The sequence below is a fragment of the Tachysurus fulvidraco genome, chromosome 7 (genome assembly GCF_022655615.1).
Source record: "Tachysurus fulvidraco isolate hzauxx_2018 chromosome 7, HZAU_PFXX_2.0, whole genome shotgun sequence".
NCBI lineage: Eukaryota > Metazoa > Chordata > Actinopteri > Siluriformes > Bagridae > Tachysurus > Tachysurus fulvidraco.
The window spans coordinates 26,522,861-26,540,893 of NC_062524.1; the positions used below are offsets into that span (position 1 = coordinate 26,522,861).

Below are 18,033 nucleotides of genomic sequence, written 5' to 3' on the forward strand. Positions count from 1 at the left end.
AATGTTGTGGATTTCAATAATAAAAATGAGATAGAACCTGATTTTTGACCTCATCTCGGCTTTACGCTAAATGAACTTTTTTTGTGAATAATTTGGATTTATATTTATAATGTTTGAATTGTACATTGCTTAGAAACTACCTAATATAATAATATGATTTTTTAGGTGTTTTTTTTTTCCAAATAAACAAATAAATAAATAAAATACAGATATGTGGATGTAAATGTCATTGCCTTTACAGTTCCATTCCATTCCACTTTTAAAATAAAATTCTACACTTGGGTCAGTAAAAGACTTTTAAATATCTTACTACAAGTCGGAGGTTTGTAGAACTACAAATCCCATGATGAGTGCCCTCACTTCCTGTGTGTGTGTGTGTGTGTGTGTGTGTGTGTGTGTGTGTGTGTGTGTGTGTGTGTGTGTGTGTGTGTGTGTGTGTGGGCGTGGCCTCGCTTGCCTTTAGCGTCACTGAGTGACAGCTGGCTGTCAGAGACATGAGTCTGCTCAGAGGAGCTGGAACAAAAGCAGGGCGGCTGAAAAACACTGTGTTTTAGACCGGATAAAGAGAGAGATAGAGAGAAAGAGAGAAAGAGGGAGGGAGAAGGAGAGGGAGAAAAGGAGGGATTTTGTGTTTTTGTGGTGGGTTTTTTTTTGTGGTTGAAGAGACCAGGCCATGGACGAGCATGCAGGGCCCGGTGTGTTCTTCAACAATAACTCGGTGTTACAGAGCGGCGGAGCAGGAAAGAGTGCTGTGGCCGACGGGAGCGGCGCGGAGGCGGGCAGGGCGCAGTACAGCATCCCGGGTATCCTGCACTTCCTCCAGCACGAGTGGGCCCGCTTTGAGCTGGACAGAGCACAGTGGGAGCTGGAGAGAGCAGAGCTGCAGGTCTGAGAGCCTTTTACACACACACACACACACACACACACACACACACACACACACACACACACACACACACACACACACACACACACACACACACACTCTCTCTCTCTCTTATTCTTTAATGCACCTCTTCATACGTTCCTGTATTTATTCAGTGATCAGTCATAGACAGACCAAAAATAAATTCACCAAAACAGACATATATAAATAATATATCATGGTAAATATAATAATATATACAAAATAATATATTTATAAATTGTTATAAATTATAATAATAATACTTATTATTATTATTATTATTATTATTATTATTATCTGTAGCTAGATTCATATGGATGTTTTTCTTCATCTTTTAGCGTTACTCGTTTATTAATCTTTATTTGTTTACATATAAAAAAAGCATTATTATTGTTATTATTATTTATTGTAGTTTAAAAAAGAAATACTATTACTATATTATTACTATATTACTATATATCCATTCGTTTTGGAAAAAAAGTAGTATTGTTGTTGTTATTCCCTGATTTATTCTTTTAATTTATTTTTTTTTAATGAATGATTGTCATTGAGTTAGCACGTTAGCATGTTAGCATTGGAGTTAGCTCTGGGTTTAGCCGGGAAAATAAATTGCACGACTAGCAGTGCTAAGATATCATCATCTTCTACTTCCACTTATTATTATTATCATTATTATTATCATTATTATTATTATCATCATCATTATTATTATGTAGCAGTAGTATACGTTAGCTTAGCCTCAATCTTTAGCATTATTAGCTTTTCTCTTCCTGTTGACATTCCTGCGGCTAAGCTAACCAGGTACAGATCCAGTGTTGCCAGGTATTGCGTAATCCCGTACTGTGTTTATATTCATATAAAATAAATATAAAAAAATAACTGTAATATACGAATATGTTTGTCATAAAACTGTTCTGTTTACTACTTAGATATGTATGTATGTATGTATGTATTTATTTATTTATTATTGTTGGTTTATTAAAATATATAATAATAGGTAGCGGTTTCACTTTGTCAACCCTGCAAGTGGGTACGGCTAGTAATACCGTTTTGAACGCTAGCATGACATAGCTAACATACCACAACATAGCTATTACAATATAGAAATAGAAATATAAACTTTTTTTTTGCACTCTACATGTCACTCCCTTTCACAAACACACACCTGTGAGGTGAAAATAAAAACGTTTAGCTTTTTAAATATCAATAAAATGGAGGAAAATGTGAGGTAGCAAAGCTAGCATGAAGCTACCGACTGACAGCAAGGCTAATCAGGGGTTATTTATATTTAATGAGCTAATTCACTTGTAACGGGTTTAAATATAAATTAATTTAACTAAGTAAATAAAGAAATGGTCTTTATTGAATAAATGACTTTTATTTATTTTTTTAAATATTCAACATTTTATGTATAAATTAGCTGAAGACAAAGCTAGCTTTCCACTTGCTAGCAATTCGATTTCGATTTCTGTCATTTTATTGTATATGTTAATATTAGTTTGTGACTAGATATTAGTTTGTGACTCGAATGCTGAAAGTTGTTGTTTGGTAAACTGTAGACTGAACACGTCGATGTATTTGTCAGTCATTTAAGTTTTATTGCGATATTTAGTTTACATTTTATCGAGGTTTACGATATTGTCGTGATATGATCTTTAAAATAAATCGAGGATCTAAAACTCGAGGGTCTTGAGACGGAATAATACTGATGTTAGGGACCTTTCATTCATTCATTCGTTTTCTACCGCTTATCCGAACTACCTCGGGTCACGGGGAGCCTGTGCCTATCTCAGGCGTCATCGGGCATCGAGGCAGGATACACCCTGGACAGAGTGCCAACCCATCACAGGGCACACACACACTCTCATTCACTCACTACGGACAATTTTCCAGAGATGCCAATCAACCTACCATGCATGTCTTTGGACCGGGGGAGGAAACCGGAGTACCCGGAGGAAACCCCCGAGGCACGGGGAGAACATGCAAACTCCACCCACACAAGGCGGAGGCGGGAATCGAACCCCCGACCCTGGAGGTGTGAGGCGAACGTGCTAACCACTAAGCCACCGTGCCGAAGTTACGGACCTGTATCTCGGAATTTGTGGTGTGTTTTGATACCGATCACTAAATTCGAGAAAAAACAAGTAAATAATAAAACAACAACAACGTAACAGTTGTAACGCCGTCTCCGCTTCATGCAATCGTCCTGTCCTTGCTTATTTTTCTAGAACAACACAACACGATCCTCACACACCGAGTGACATCACTTTAAATATCTAACATGAGCTGCTGAGGTCACATGTCTCTGTGTTTACGTTCACTCCTGTTTTTGTAACAATGTCTTTTATTTTTACTAATGGTTCAGTCTTGTGTGTGTGTGTGTGTGTGTGTGTGTGTGTGTGTTTTCCTAAAACGTTTTATTCCTTTATTTAAACGAAGCTGAATATGTGTTTTTTCTACTACACCGATGCATCCTGGTAAATACATATACATGTGTGTAAGGCTGTGTAAGATGACATTATATTACTGATGTCATAATGAATGATGTTACAATACACTTTTATTTAGTTTTTTCGGAAAGTAGGCATGCGTCCGAGAGGCGAGATATTCTCATGCGTCTTTTATCAATCGTAAGGAGTTTATTTCTGCGTGAGAACTCTCCGGTGTTTTCTGTCTGCTTTCTCTTGAGACGTTGTATAAATACCTGCGAGTGGGAGGTGTTAGTGATGAGGTTGTCAGTCAGTTGTTGTTTTCGGAGGAAAACCAGGAGGCAAATGTTTGGACGTCGAGGATCGTCGTGAGAATTTCTCTGAGAATAACGCTGGAATGAGCCAGTGAATTTGGTGTTTTTACTGTTTTCCGTGTTTTTGGTGTATTCAGCATTTCGGCATGTGCAGTATATTTGCTGTATTCTGTGTATTCTGCATGTTTTTGTGTATGTGGTGTATTTTTTTTTTCTTCTTCATATTTTCGGTGTGTTCAGTGTATGAAGTGTGTTTGGTGTGTTCAGTGTATGGTTGGGAACCGAGTTTTTTAACAGGAACCGCGTAGAATTTTTACGTTTTGGTCCGATGCGATGACGGGCAAAGCGGCCTTAAATGTCCACGTCTTACCTCATGAATATTAATTGTTTACACTGTTTAGAGTCACGCAACCAAATTAACGCAGCTTACCACAGAGATCAGTCACTCGCGCTGCTATGCTGAGGTACGCTTTGTGTTAAACATGTCTAAAAAAAACTCTAGTGTGGATTCATTTCCAAAGCTACAACAATGAAGCAAATCTACCCCCTCTGAGAGGGTTTTCTTCACAGCTGGAGATACAATAAGCCAGGAAAGGTCTCGTCTTCTCCCAGAGAAAGCAGACGTTTATTTTCGTTCAGGAAAAATTGCTGTTTTGCTAAGTTGTAATTCTGGATGTTAAATTTGATGTAGGATTTAGGCCATCCTTAAAAATATTCTGGTTTGCAGTAACAGGAAAAAACAAACAAACAAAAAAAAGGGTCGGTAGGTAGGTCTATTTTTTTTTTTTTCAACTTTCAATGTTACAAGTTTGGTGACGGTGATTACGTAGGTATGACTTTAAACAAATTAGCATATCGTGACGTCACTGACTGGGTCTTCAGCCCGTGCCTGCGGGCGCATCATTACAAACCTTATTGATTTATTTTGATGCTGGACAGTTTTTCCAGAACTTTGTGCCAGGTTAAAGCGGTGTCGAGCTGTTTTAATGAATATTTTAGATGTATTATGGCGCCCGAACCCGTATGACTTTGAACGTTGACCGCGAACATTTTGTTTACTGCAGAAAAAAAAATTGTTCGGTCTTAACGCAAATTTACAACCGGCAAGTCGGTCAAATTTAAAGCAAAAAAATTATAATAATTTGAGTCGGTCCTAAATTGACCGCGTAGGTCAGGTTACGGCAAACAAGAATATTTTTAAGGATGGCCGTATTTAAATTTAAATTGATATGAATTGAAATGCTCTGTTTAAATTATTTAAAGAGTGATTAATAAACACAAATTGAATTGTTTAAGTATTGTGCATTATTTTTCACATTTATTTAATTTTGGAATCGGAATCAGAACCGGGAATCGTGAGGCAGAACTGGAACCGGAATCGGAAAATTTCTTTTGATGCCCAAGCCTAGTTCAGTGTATGAAGTGCGTTTGGTGTGTTCAGTCAGTGTTTGAGGTGTGTTCGGTGTATGAAGTGAGTTTGGTGTGTTCGGTGTATGAAGTGAGTTTGGTGTATGAAGTGAGTTTGGTGTATGAAGTGAGTTTGGTGTGTTCGGTGTATGAAGTGAGTTTGGTGTGTTTGGTGTGTTCGGTGTATGAAGTGAGTTTGGTGTGTTCGGTGTATGAAGTGAGTTTGGTGTATGAAGTGAGTTTGGTGTATGAAGTGAGTTTGGTGTGTTCGGTGTATGAAGTGAGTTTGGTGTGTTCGGTGTATGAAGTGAGTTTGGTGTATGAAGTGAGTTTGGTGTGTTCGGTGTATGAAGTGAGTTTGGTATATGAGGTGTGTTCAGTGTATCAAGTGTGTTTGGTGTGTTCAGTGAGTTAGGTGTATGAGGTGTGTTCAGTGAGTTTGGTGTATGAGGTGTGTTCAGTGTGTTTGGTGTATGAGGTGTGTTCAGTGTGTTTGGTGTGTTCAGTGTGTTTGGTGTATGAGGTGTGTTCAGTGTGTTTGGTGTATGAGGTGTGTTCAGTGTGTTTGGTGTGTTCAGTGAGTTTGGTGTATGAGGTGTGTTCGGTGTATGAAGTGTGTTTGGTATATGAGGTGTGTTCAGTGTGTTCAATGTATGAAGTGTGTTTGGTATATGAGGTGTGTTCAGTGTGTTCAGTGTATGAAGTGTGTTTGGTGTGTTCAGTGAGTTAGGTGTATGAGGTGTGTTCTGTGTGTTTGGTGTATGAGGTGTGTTTGGTGAGTTTGGTGTATGAGGTGTGTTCGGTGTATGAAGTGTGTTTGGTGTATGAGGTGTGTTCAGTGTGTTTGGTGTATGAGGTGTGCTCAGTGTGTTTGGTGTATGAGGTGTGCTCAGTGTGTTCAGTGTGTTTGGGGTGTTCAGTGTGTTTGGTGTATGAGGTGTGTTCAGTGTGTTTGGTGTGTTCAATGAGTTTGGTGTATGAGGTGTGTTCAGTGTGTTTGGTGTGTTCAGTGAGTTAGGTGTATGAGGTGTGTTCAGTGTGTTTGGTGTATGAGGTGTGTTCAGTGTGTTTGGTGTATGAGGTGTGTTCAGTGTGTTTGGTGTGTTCAGTGAGTTTGGTGTATGAGGTGTGTTCGGTGTATGAAGTGTGTTTGGTATATGAGGTGTGTTCAGTGTGTTCAGTGTATGAAGTGTGTTTGGTGTGTTCAGTGAGTTAGGTGTATGAGGTGTGTTCTGTGTGTTTGGTGTATGAGGTGTGTTTGGTGAGTTTGGTGTATGAGGTGTGTTCGGTGTATGAAGTGTGTTTGGTGTATGAGGTGTGTTCAGTGTGTTTGGTGTATGAGGTGTGTTCAGTGTGTTTGGTGTATGAGGTGTGCTCAGTGTGTTTGGTGTATGAGGTGTGCTCAGTGTGTTCAGTGTGTTTGGGGTGTTCAGTGTGTTTGGTGTATGAGGTGTGTTCAGTGTGTTTGGTGTGTTCAATGAGTTTGGTGTATGAGGTGTGTTCAGTGTGTTTGGTGTGTTCAGTGAGTTTGGTGTATGAGTTGTGTTCAGTGTGTTTGGTGTGTTTGGTGTATGAGGTGTGTTCAGTGTGTTTGGTGTGTTCAGTGAGTTTGGTGTATGAGGTGTGTTCAGTGAGTTTGGTGTATGAGGTGTGTTCAGTGTGTTTGGTGTATGAGGTGTGCTCAGTGTGTTTGGTGTGTTCAGTGAGTTTGGTGTATGAGTTGTGTTCAGTGTGTTTGGTGTGTTTGGTGTATGAGGTGTGTTCAGTGTGTTTGGTGTGTTCAGTGAGTTTGGTGTATGAGGTGTGTTCAGTGAGTTTGGTGTATGAGGTGTGTTCAGTGTGTTTGGTGTATGAGGTGTGTTCAGTGTGTTTGGTGTGTTCAGTGAGTTTGGTGTATGAGGTGTGTTCAGTGTGTTCGGTGTATGAGGTGTGTTCAGTGAGTTTGGTGTATGAGGTGTGTTCAGTGTGTTTGGTGTATGAGGTGTGTTCAGTGTGTTTGGTGTGTTCAGTGAGTTTGGTGTATGAGGTGTGTTCAGTGTGTTTGGTGTATGAGGTGTGCTCAGTGTGTTTGGTGTATGAGGTGTGTTCAGTGTGTTCAGTGTGTTTGGTGTTTGCTCTTGGCTGTTCACAGTGAATAGTTACAAGCCTTCCGGAGACTCGGAGCTGTAAGGGATGATAATGAGGATCTCAGCAGGCGAGTGTTCAGGAGCTCACTGTGAGATGCAGAGGAACTGTTGAGCAAAGTGTTGTTGCATCATGTCGTTGCACGGTTTCTCTATTTCACCAAGCTTTACATAAACACAATGCTATTGTGTGTGTGTGTGTGTGTGTGTGTGTGTGTGTGTGTGTGTGTGTGTGTGTGTGTGTGTGTGTGTGTGTGTGTACAGTTTAATGTGTGCATGTATGCATCTCTGCGCTGATTAGCTGGTACAATCATCGCGCCAAAAAGTGAGCTCCAGTGAACGTTTCCTCCAACCCGCTTCCTCTCAAACCACAAGAAGCTCTCTGAAACGTCTGTTAGCTTTTTGTGCGTGTGTGTGTGCGTGTGTGCGTGCGTGTGTGTGTGTGTGGGGGGGGTATGCGTGTTCTTCTGTAACTCATAAGACGGTGATGTACACAAAATGACGAAGAAAGGCAACTGAAAGAAGTGCTGCTTATGTTTGTCTGGACCAGGTGAGATTAGTCACAGTTTGTTAAGAAGTGAGAGAGATTTGTCAATTTATACAAGTCTGTCTGGGATTAGTGAGCATTTCTGTAAGAGTGGGCGGGACGGGTGGGCGGGACGAGTGGGCGAGACGAGTGGGCGAGATGAGTGAGCGTTTCTGTAAGAGTGAGCGGGACGAGTGAGCGTTTCTGTAAGAGTGAGCGGGACGAGTGAGCGTTTCTGTAAGAGTGAGCGGGACGAGTGAGCGTTTCTGTAAGAGTGAGCGGGACGAGTGAGGGTTTCTGTAAGAGTGAGCGGGACGAGTGAGCGGGACGAGTGAGCGGGACGAGTGAGCGGGACGAGTGAGCGGGACGAGTGAGCGGGACGAGTGAGCGGGACGAGTGAGCGGGACGAGTGAGCGGGACGAGTGAGCGGGACGAGTGAGCGTTTCTGTAAGAGCGAGCGGGACGAGTGAGCGTTTCTGTAAGAGCGAGCGGGACGAGCGAGCGGGACGAGCGAGCGGGACGAGCGAGCGGGACGAGCGAGCGGGACGAGCGAGCGGGACGAGCGAGCAGGACGAGTGAGTGTTTCTGTAAGAGTGAGCGGGACGAGTGAGCGTTTCTGTAAGAGTGAGCGGGACGAGTGAGCGGGACGAGTGAGCGGGACGAGTGAGCGGGACGAGTGAGCGGGACGAGTGAGCGTTTCTGTAAGAGTGAGCGGGACGAGTGAGCGGGACGAGTGAGCGTTTCTGTAAGAGCGAGCAGGACGAGTGAGCGTTTCTGTAAGAGTGAGCGGGACGAGTGAGCGTTTCTGTAAGAGTGAGCGGGACGAGTGAGCGTTTCTGTAAGAGTGAGCGGGACGAGTGAGCGTTTCTGTAAGAGTGAGCGGGACGAGTGAGCGGGACGAGTGAGCGGGACGAGTGAGCGGGACGAGTGAGCGGGACGAGTGAGCGGGACGAGTGAGCGGGACGAGTGAGCGGGACGAGTGAGCGTTTCTGTAAGAGTGAGCGGGACGAGTGAGCGGGACGAGTGAGCGGGACGAGTGAGCGGGACGAGTGAGCAGGACAGTGAGCGTTTCTGTAAGAGTGAGCGGGATTTATTTATCTGTTTGTTTACTTTTACATGCGGGGGTGGGGGGGGGGGGGATTAGTCCGAAACATTTTCGACCGGGTGGGATTAGTACGAATTTAGATTGGACGCGACTCCGTGTACGGGATTGTTGCAGCTTGCAGATTTCAACAGTGCAAACTTGCTGCATGAATGATTTTATCATTTTTTTCGTTGCTTGTTACCATGGAAACACACTGGCAAAGCTGCTGTTTTCTACACATCATTCATGCTTGTACAAGCTTTAAACAAAGAATTAAAAGAAATACAGATGCTGAATATTTATTTATTTATTTATTTATTTATTTGTCGATCGGTTTATTTATAGCCTTGTACTTAAACCATAATGCATCTGAGGGACTAATGGAAGAGCCGTGTGTGTGTGTGTGTGTGTGTGTGTGTGTGTGTGTGTGTGTGAGATTCAGATCTCTTATTGCACACTGTAGAATCCATCTTAGTTGAACAGATTTCTTTAATATGCTCCGAGTCTGTGACATTTAACAGTCAGTAGAAATCACACGCTGCTCCTCTGAGAAAGATCCCAACTCCAGTCCGTCGTTCCTCTTCTCATCCTGTTCGCCTCAAGTCTCTTTTCAGTGGCACACTTCCTGTTTCCTGCTGCGCTGCCTTTTCCTGGAGTCCACACACACACTCACTCACACACACGCACACGTTACAGCAGCAGCGGTGATGTCAGATAGGATGATGATGGAAGTTCTGCTTAGCTTTTTTTCCCCTTGGATTTCCTGAACACTCCATCGATGCATGAAACACACTTCCCATAATTCCACATGGTCGCTAATGATGCTTGATTTTTTTTTAAGCACTCAAGCCGATGGAGTTTGATGTTGACTACATTAGAAGTCCATTAGTTTTGACCTGAAGTGTTTGGACACATTAATATAGCGTTCGATCTGCTGTACGTTTCTGCTGCGCTCCTCACACTTCCATCATATCTTCCGTGACATCGGAATTGATGGAGGCATTGAATTTTTTTGTTTCCTTGTGAATGTGAAGTATGTCCTTATCAGCACGTGTTCGTATCTGGTTTGCTTTTGTCTTATAAACATCCTGTTATGAATGACTCTGCAGTCTGAGTTTGGCTTCCTTACTGTTTTGTGCTCAGTGGCTCCATTCCTCTCCGCGTTCCTCTCCACGTTCCTCTCCCCGTTCCTCTCCGCGTTCCTCTCCCCGTTCCTCTCCCCGTTCCTCTCCGCGTTCCTCTCCGGGTTCCTCTCCCCGTTCCTGTCCGCGTTCCTCTCCGCGCTCCTCTCCGTGCTCCTCTCCACGTTCCTCTCCACGTTCCTCTCCACGTTCCTCTCCGCGTTCCTCTCCGCGTTCCTCTCCCCGTTCCTCTCCACGTTCCTCTCCGCGTTCCTCTCCGTGTTCGTCTCTGCGTAAACTTGGAACTGCATTATGCCGTGGTATAAGAGGAATAAGACACCTCACGGTATTCTGGTTACCATAGAAACTCTGCATAGTGACACCCACCTGCTGTCGATTAGTTTTCTGTAACAGACTGAAACACTTTATTTAGCCTTTAGCTTAACTAACTTTATTTTAGCTTAATCAGGCTTTTTTTTTTGTTTTAAACCAAATTCTTTTTAGCCAATTTGTAATTTCTTTTTTGTTTCTTTTATTATATTTTGTTTTTTAGTTAAAAAATATTTATTATATTAAAAAATATGTATTTTATTTATTCATATCCATATAAATGGATATGAATAAATAAAATAAATATTTTTAATAAAAATGTAAAAAAAAAAATCTGTACATATTAATGACACATTACTGTGTCTAATGTGAATTTTTATTAATTTTTTGGCACTTATTTCACATAAAAAATGTAAATATAAATTTTTATTAAGAAATAAGAGAAAGAAAGAAAGTAAATCGCTTGTGTGTTGCTTTATGGAGGAAATCTCAGTATTGTGATGTTTTTGCGATATCGCTGGTTGTTAGTGGATTGTTCCAGAATGTTTATGTGCATTAAACGGTTTTTTTTTTATAAAACCTACATTCCAGAGGGTATTTGTTGGACATGGACGTGTCTCCTCCTCCTCAGCTGTGCATCCAGCTTCATATTATTAACAACACTGTCTCTGGGAAAACCTGCTATGCAAGCTGAAATCAGAGAAGACTGACAGATGTGTGTGTGTGTGTGTGTGTGTGTGTGTGTGTGTGTGTGTGTGTGTGTGTGTGTGTGAGAGAGAGAAAGTGAGTGTAACTCCATCCTCAGGAAGTCATGGATCTCGTCACTCTAACCAGACCTGCCGCATGAACTCCAGCAGCATGTGTGCGTGTAGCAGCAGGTGCTGAGACTTAAACACTTGCGTTACGTAATAACGTTACTCAAGAACTGAGGAAATAAATGTTTTCTGTTCATGTAAAAAGAAAAGTGAGCGGAGATTAGATCACTTGTACAGCTAACACACGGCGAAGTGGCGATGAATCATTAACCGGGCGCTGCTTGGAGGCGAGGCGTGGCCTCTCAGTCGTCGAGCATTAGATGTCCTCATGTCTGGGACATGTTTATGGCCTGTAACTCAGTTGGCTTGAGTGTGAAGCAGAGAGATGCAGAGACGTTGAGACAGAGAGACGTTGAGACAGAGAGACGTTGAGACAGAGAGACGTTGAGACAGAGAGACGCTGAGACAGAGAGACGCTGAGACAGACAGACAGAGAGACGCTGAGACAGACAGACAGAGAGACGCTGAGACAGACAGACAGAGAGACGCTGAGACAGACAGACAGAGAGACGCTGAGACAGACAGACAGAGAGACGCTGAGACAGACAGACAGAGACGCTGAGACAGACAGACAGAGACGCTGAGACAGACAGACAGAGAGACGCTGAGACAGACAGACAGAGAGACGCTGAGACAGACAGACAGAGAGACGCTGAGACAGACAGACAGAGAGACATTGAGACAGACAGACAGAGAGACATTGAGACAGACAGACAGAGAGACATTGAGACAGACAGACAGAGAGACATTGAGACAGACAGAGAGACAGACAAGAGAGACTGTGGTCTTTCATGTGCATATCTCTTTAAAAAGAAATTCTACATTAAGCCACACCTACAAAGTGCCATAAAAGGCAATGACCAAAGGGAGCTGAAGATAACAAAATGAAACGTAATCAGTAAAAGAGTTCATCCTTAATCACGATCAGAGTGTCGGCTTCCAACTGTACGTCCATCAGATGGACTTACAAAGGACACAGAAGTTTCCGGATCTCTGTGTGGGTGTGAACAGAAAATAAATCCACATTAGATTCTTCTTTCTGTTTAGAAAATAACCTTCGAGAACGAAGAGCTGAAATTGTACCAGCGATTCCGTTTGCGGTTCATTTTTAGCGGCGCGGAACAGCTGCGTTCTACGATCCGTTTGCGCCGTAAATATCAACACGAAAGCTAGCTGTAGTGTACGGACATCAAACAAAGCGGTCCAGGACTGTGACTCTATTCCTAGACATTTTGATTACCGAAAGAAATCTCGAGCGCGACCGAGACGTGATAAGTTCTAGAGAGTTTTGATAGCTAAGCTTTCGGATCCACCAGAGCTAAAATAACTGTAGAAAATTAATCGTTGATGTAGTACCATGATGAATAATCGCCCTGAGGTCAATTGTTCTCTTCCCACAGCACGCTTCGAAGTGTTTTATTCCTCTTATACTTCAGCTGTTTGCCACTGCTTCGATTTTTTTTTTCATTGTTACAGAACACACTTTTTTTTTATCCATTTACAGTTACATCTAATGTTGAACAAGACGTGATTTAATTACCAGAAAGTTCTAGAGAGTTTTGATCGCTAGGCTTTCAGATTTATAGTTATATCTTATGTTGTCTGTGAAACAAGTGAAATCTTGTCTGTAACATTAAAATGTAATAAATGTTTACAACAGAGGTCGGATATCTCGGACGTGTAGATCAGATGATTTGGTAGGTTACGTTTTCCTACCTCGAGTAAAATTAAATGGTTGTTCCTAATGATTTGGGCAGACCACCATCGTATAACACGACATCAAATAACATCATAAGACAAAGAGTAAAAACGTGTTTTAAGAGAAGCTTTAAAAATAAAGTAGTCGTTGATCTAAGCTTAATCGATCTTAGTAATGGTTGAGACGGTGAATAATGTGCTGTGGAAAGAGACTAGAACGCTGTGTATGCATTTAAATAAGTATTTTTACATCGGTTCTTGCATCATTTCCTAGAACAGCATCGTTGGACCGCTCGAGGATTATTTAGCCGTGGTAGGATGTGAGAGGTGCAGAAGATCTACGTCTCGGTAATGCCGCATGATCGTTACCATGAAGCAGGGGTGAATCATTTCAAGGCTAAATGACTCCCCAATCATGATCTTTACAAATAAAACTTATAATAGCTGAAAAATGCACGATTCCGATTGATTTGTTACTTAAAGCTAGTTCCGTGTGTTCAGGGAAACGTTCGTTGGACTTTTAGACCTTTTGTGAACATCACGGTGGTGCAATTAACTAATAAACTAACTAGTTTGAAGCAGGGATGAAACCCCAAAGTTCCCTTCCTAGGGACAGCAATTCCCTCAAGATATCGCTATGTGTACGAAATACAGTCCATTAATGGTCAGATGGCCAGACGATGAAAAGACAGTAAAGGAATGCCGATTGAACTTCGCCTCGCATGCCGGCTCTGATTTTTCTGGAATGCTGGATCACGTACAGTGCGGTCTTGGTAGCCGTGGGAGTGTGAAAGCTCTGAAGCAAAGGAGCTCTGCACTGTGCAAAAGGAATGTACTTTCCTCTCTCGACTGGAGAGCGATGAATGACGCCCTCACACCCCGAGGTTGATTCATCACCGCTACACTCTACGGCGTGACAGAGTGTTCGCCAGATCCGGCGAGAAGGTGGGGGTGGGACACCAAGGACTCGTCTGAAGTGGGAAGGAGGGTGATTCGGATTCCCAGAGCTCTGCATTTCTAATTTTTTTTTACCCTTCTGATGTTTTCGGCTAACAACCACGACGTGCAAGTCGTGAGAGTAGAGTATCTTGTGCCTCCCTGAAGCTACCGTTCTGTAAAGGGTAGTTCTGACTTGACGAGCAACCAGTCAGAGCAAGTTGTAAAAATGTTTTTCTCTCTCTGTTCTTCCATGACTCATGGAAGTCGAACAATTTTGGACAACCAGAATGTACCATACTCTTCAAACCGGGGCAGTTCTTGCTTAACAAGCAACAGCTCGTACAGAATTATAATCTTTTTACCGAGATATACCATTCTCCGGAACCAAAGTTCGGGCCTCTCTGAGGATGCCGTCATCATCAAACCAGGGGTAATTCTGGCTTGACGAGTAACCTTTCAGTGTAAGGGTTTAGTGTTTGTATGAGAGGAACCCCTTCGCAATAGAAGTTCATGTGGTTCCTGGAGGTATATGTCACAAAGAGAGTCAATAACAGTTGCTCTGTTTTCCAGACTTGAAGGCCAGGCTGCAAGCTGAGATATTATCAGTGGCTTTTTTTTTTTTTTTTTTACACGCCCACACGTCTTGCTTGGTAACGGCCTGTATGCTGGAATGCCTGGAATCCTCTTGGCTGTTTATCAAACTCGGTCATTGCATCACTAGCATGTTTATGCTAACAGAGCGGCTGTTGCATTTGCATTGTAAATCAGGGTTGTTGTGGTTTTTTTTGTCAGAAATAAGTGAAAGGGTTTATTCCTTGGCAGGATTTTGGTGTGTGTGTGTGTGTGTGTGTGTGTGTGAGTGTTTTGAGAGTGTGTGGTATCACTAGAGAATACCTCACACCCTGCTGGTTTTGAAGGTGTGGATCTAGTGTGAGTGTTTTACTAATTAAATGATGTCATAACACACTTTAATACCGAGACTGTAGATACGACTGTAGTCATTATTAACCGTTTTCGATAAGATTATAAATTTGCTTCCCTTTTTTTTAAAAAAAAAAATCAAGCATTATTCTTTACATGTAAAAATATTCACGTAGTGTTTTGTGTGATTAATCGAAGCGACCGAATGAGACGCGCGACGAAATGCGAAGCCGCCGCTGTTTAATCGGATAAAACGGATCTCTGCATTTAATTTGTTTGCTTCGTTCGTGCCGCTCTCTGTTCGCTCCTCTCAGCGTGGAGAGCCGGAACCTGACACACAAACCGAGTCGACGTATCACCCGGGCCCACGCAGAGAACTCGCTTCACACCGAAGAGACGGAAGGCAAGAAAAGCCGACCGGTTTACGTGCTGTGTGGCGGTGAGTGATCTGAGCCAAGGTTTACACTGAATACTCGATTAAAACAACATCCTTACAGTCGGGGGCTGATTGAGAGTCGTGTTTCCACCGAATGACTCGGCGAATCAGCCATGACCCGTCATTCTGACGCTTTTTCTCTAGTAAAGTGTCCTGAGCTGCTATTTAAAGTAACTGCTCTGGTTAAATTGCCCAGCTACAGGGGGGTGGGGGTGGAGCTAATAATAGTTTTGACTAATAAGTAAAACAAAATCGTGACAAAAATAAGATTTCCAAACTTTTTAATGGTCACTGGGTCGTTTGTATAACTAGCCAATTTTCACTAGAGAATTTGTATTATTAGCCAGTTCTTCACCCTGAGTGGGGCATTTATTTCATTAACCAGTTCCTAATCCTCACTTTTGGCATTTGTTAATCCTCACAGAGGAATTTTATTTGTTAGCCAGTTGTTTCAATCATCACTGAGGCATTTACTTCATTAGCCAGTTGCCAAATCCCTGCCGTATCCTCTCAATCAACTTCTACATCCGATGAATTAGCATGCGAACTGAGCCGGATGTCAACAAGACCCTAAAGAGAATCTCCCACATTTCTCCTCATACGACCGAGACACTGAACACAGCTGCCTCAAAATAACTTCCTCAGACGACTTCTTTAAAACCCCATTTTAAACATCGTTGTATTTTTTTTCCCTCACACTCGCCTGTGGTCCGTTTTCGCAACCTATAATCAGACGTGGCCTCGTCAGGCCTCAGGAAGCCCGAATAAGCAGAGTCATTGTTTCGGTTCATGTTTAAATTCCATACAGTGGAATCTGTGGAACCGAGAAGAAGCTGGTAGAACCTCAACCAAGACATGATAAAGTTATCGCCAAAAATCCCGAATCCAGGACCGTAGGGAACTCGGAAGTCATTTTTGGATGTGCTAAAGCTTCGAGCGTCATTCATCAGTAATCTCCGAGCGCTCGGGTTCAGCGGCGTTTGGCGGGAACAGTGCTCTCTCAGTGCTCACGGTCACGTAGAAAGCCGGGCGAAGAATGCCTCCACACGAGCCGAGGACAGGACGCGTTCTATTCCAGGAAGACACTGACTGCATTATTGAGGGAAAGTGTATAAGAGGCTCTCAGTCTCTCGTTTTCTCCATCCGTCCATCTCTCTCGGGCCAACTCGGTGCCTATTAACATCAACTGAAACCAGTTCACAGTCTGGAGCACGCGATTCTTCATCACGGGGTCCCTTAAATCGAGCTACGCCGGACCGAGCCGTCTTCAGTTCACTACAAGCCTCCGAACAAACGCTTGCTTTGGAGCATTATAAAGTCAATGCGTCGGCCAAAAATGTTGTCCCCGACAGCTGGTGTCTAATAAACGACCGTTACGTCCAAAAGAAAAATGTTAGCTGTTGGTAGTCTGCTTGTTCTTCTTGTGAACGTTCTTGGCCACATTTATTTTCGTTCCATCTACAGACTTTCTGTCTTCAAATTAATAATAATTTAAAAACACACTTTCAGAAAAAAAAAATGCTAAATGTTCCTGAAGACTTGACACTGGAGACTCCTTCCAAGTCTCCTTACAGAGAACTTTAGCTGATCAACCGGTAATGTATTTCTTTGTAAAATACTATTGCCCCTTTTCCACCGAGGCAGTTCGAGTGCAGGTTCTAATTTAGAACCAGTTCTTTCTGTTTCGACCTCCAAAGCACCGGCTCTGAACCAGGAAAAGTGGTTCTTAAGTAGCACCAAAACGTTGCTGGTCTAGACTTAAGAACCGCTCGCGTCAGGAGCTGTGGGCGGGGCTACTGTTAGCACATTTGATAATGTACCTTAAGTATACTAATGTTTAATACACTTTTACTTTACCGTGATATGATACATTATCAGCACACATGATAGTAGGTAGCTACATGCTAAGGCTAACGTTTTTTCTGTGTTAACGATAAAATAACGTTATGTACTTTATCAATCACAACCTCCGTTTATACAGATTACACGGAGCTGCACGTACACGTTTTATTCGCCGCGTTTGGATGCCGATGTAGGTTCACAAAGCCATGAGCATTAACAGTAAAGCAACATCCGCCATTGTTGTCGTGTTTGTGTTTGTCGCTGCTGCGCTAACATTGCCAGTACACGTGACACGTATACAGTGACGTCACACTCGGCGCTGTGATGCTCTCTTGCCGGTTCTTAGAAGATTCGCCAGTGGAACCAAATTTGAACCAACACCAGCGCTAGCTCTGAACCAGCACCCGGTTCTTTCCGGTGGAAAAGAGGCATAAGTCCTTTATCCCGTTTATTATTAGCTTTAGGTATTGTGCCGAAGGTCCAGTGTACACAAGTTCCTGCGAATGTTCCTGTTACTTCGATTTCTCACACAAAACACTACATGAATATTTTTACATGTAAAGAATAATGTTCGGTTTTTTTTTAAAAAAAAAAAAGGAAAGCAAATTTTATAATTTTATCGAAAACGGTCAATAATGAATACAGTCGTATCTACAGTCTCGGTATTAAAGTGTGTTATATCTTATTGTCCGATCACAATTTGATTTTTTTTTCCCTCTCTCTCTGTTTTCCAGGCTCAGGTTGCCTTCCTGCATGGAGAAAGAAAAGGCCAGGAGAACCTGAAGAAGGACCTGGTGAGGAGGATCAAGATGCTGGAGTATGCGCTGAAGCAGGAGAGGTCAGAGCGCTTCACACACACACACACATAAATAAATAAATAAATAAATATATATTCTTTTACATTTGCTGAATTTTTGCCCGTTTAGCGAGTTTTCGAGGCGCGTAATGAAGGTAAATGATGGTTAGTTTACCGTGTCATCAGGTTCAGATCATCTTCTCTCTCTGTAATGTGTGCCGTGATTATAAGTTCCTGTGTCACACGGTGTGTGTTCGGGCACGAGGATTTAATAAGTGTATACGTTATTTAGGGGGATTTACAGGTTTAACGGTGTAATTGAAATAAATACAAATAAAATCCCTC

At 42.5% G+C, this 18,033-nt stretch overlaps 1 protein-coding gene across 4 annotated transcripts in view; it reads left to right on the forward strand.

The window, feature by feature from the left end:
- Window positions 1–473: 473 nt before the first annotated feature.
- The window catches only part of LOC113650016 (striatin-like), a 33,433-nt gene continuing 15,873 nt past the window's right edge, over window positions 474–18,033 (forward strand). For 2 of the 4 annotated variants that reach the window (XM_027158021.2, XM_027158020.2), the window contains exons 1-2: window positions 479–886; window positions 17,627–17,730. In XM_027158021.2, coding sequence (XP_027013822.1) covers window positions 674–886; window positions 17,627–17,730 — 317 coding nt within the window. In that variant the 5' untranslated portion in view covers window positions 479–673. Of the gene's footprint in view, window positions 887–17,626; window positions 17,731–18,033 lie in introns of all 4 variants that reach the window. The other 2 variants (XM_047816167.1, XM_027158019.2) reach the window with 2 other exon arrangements.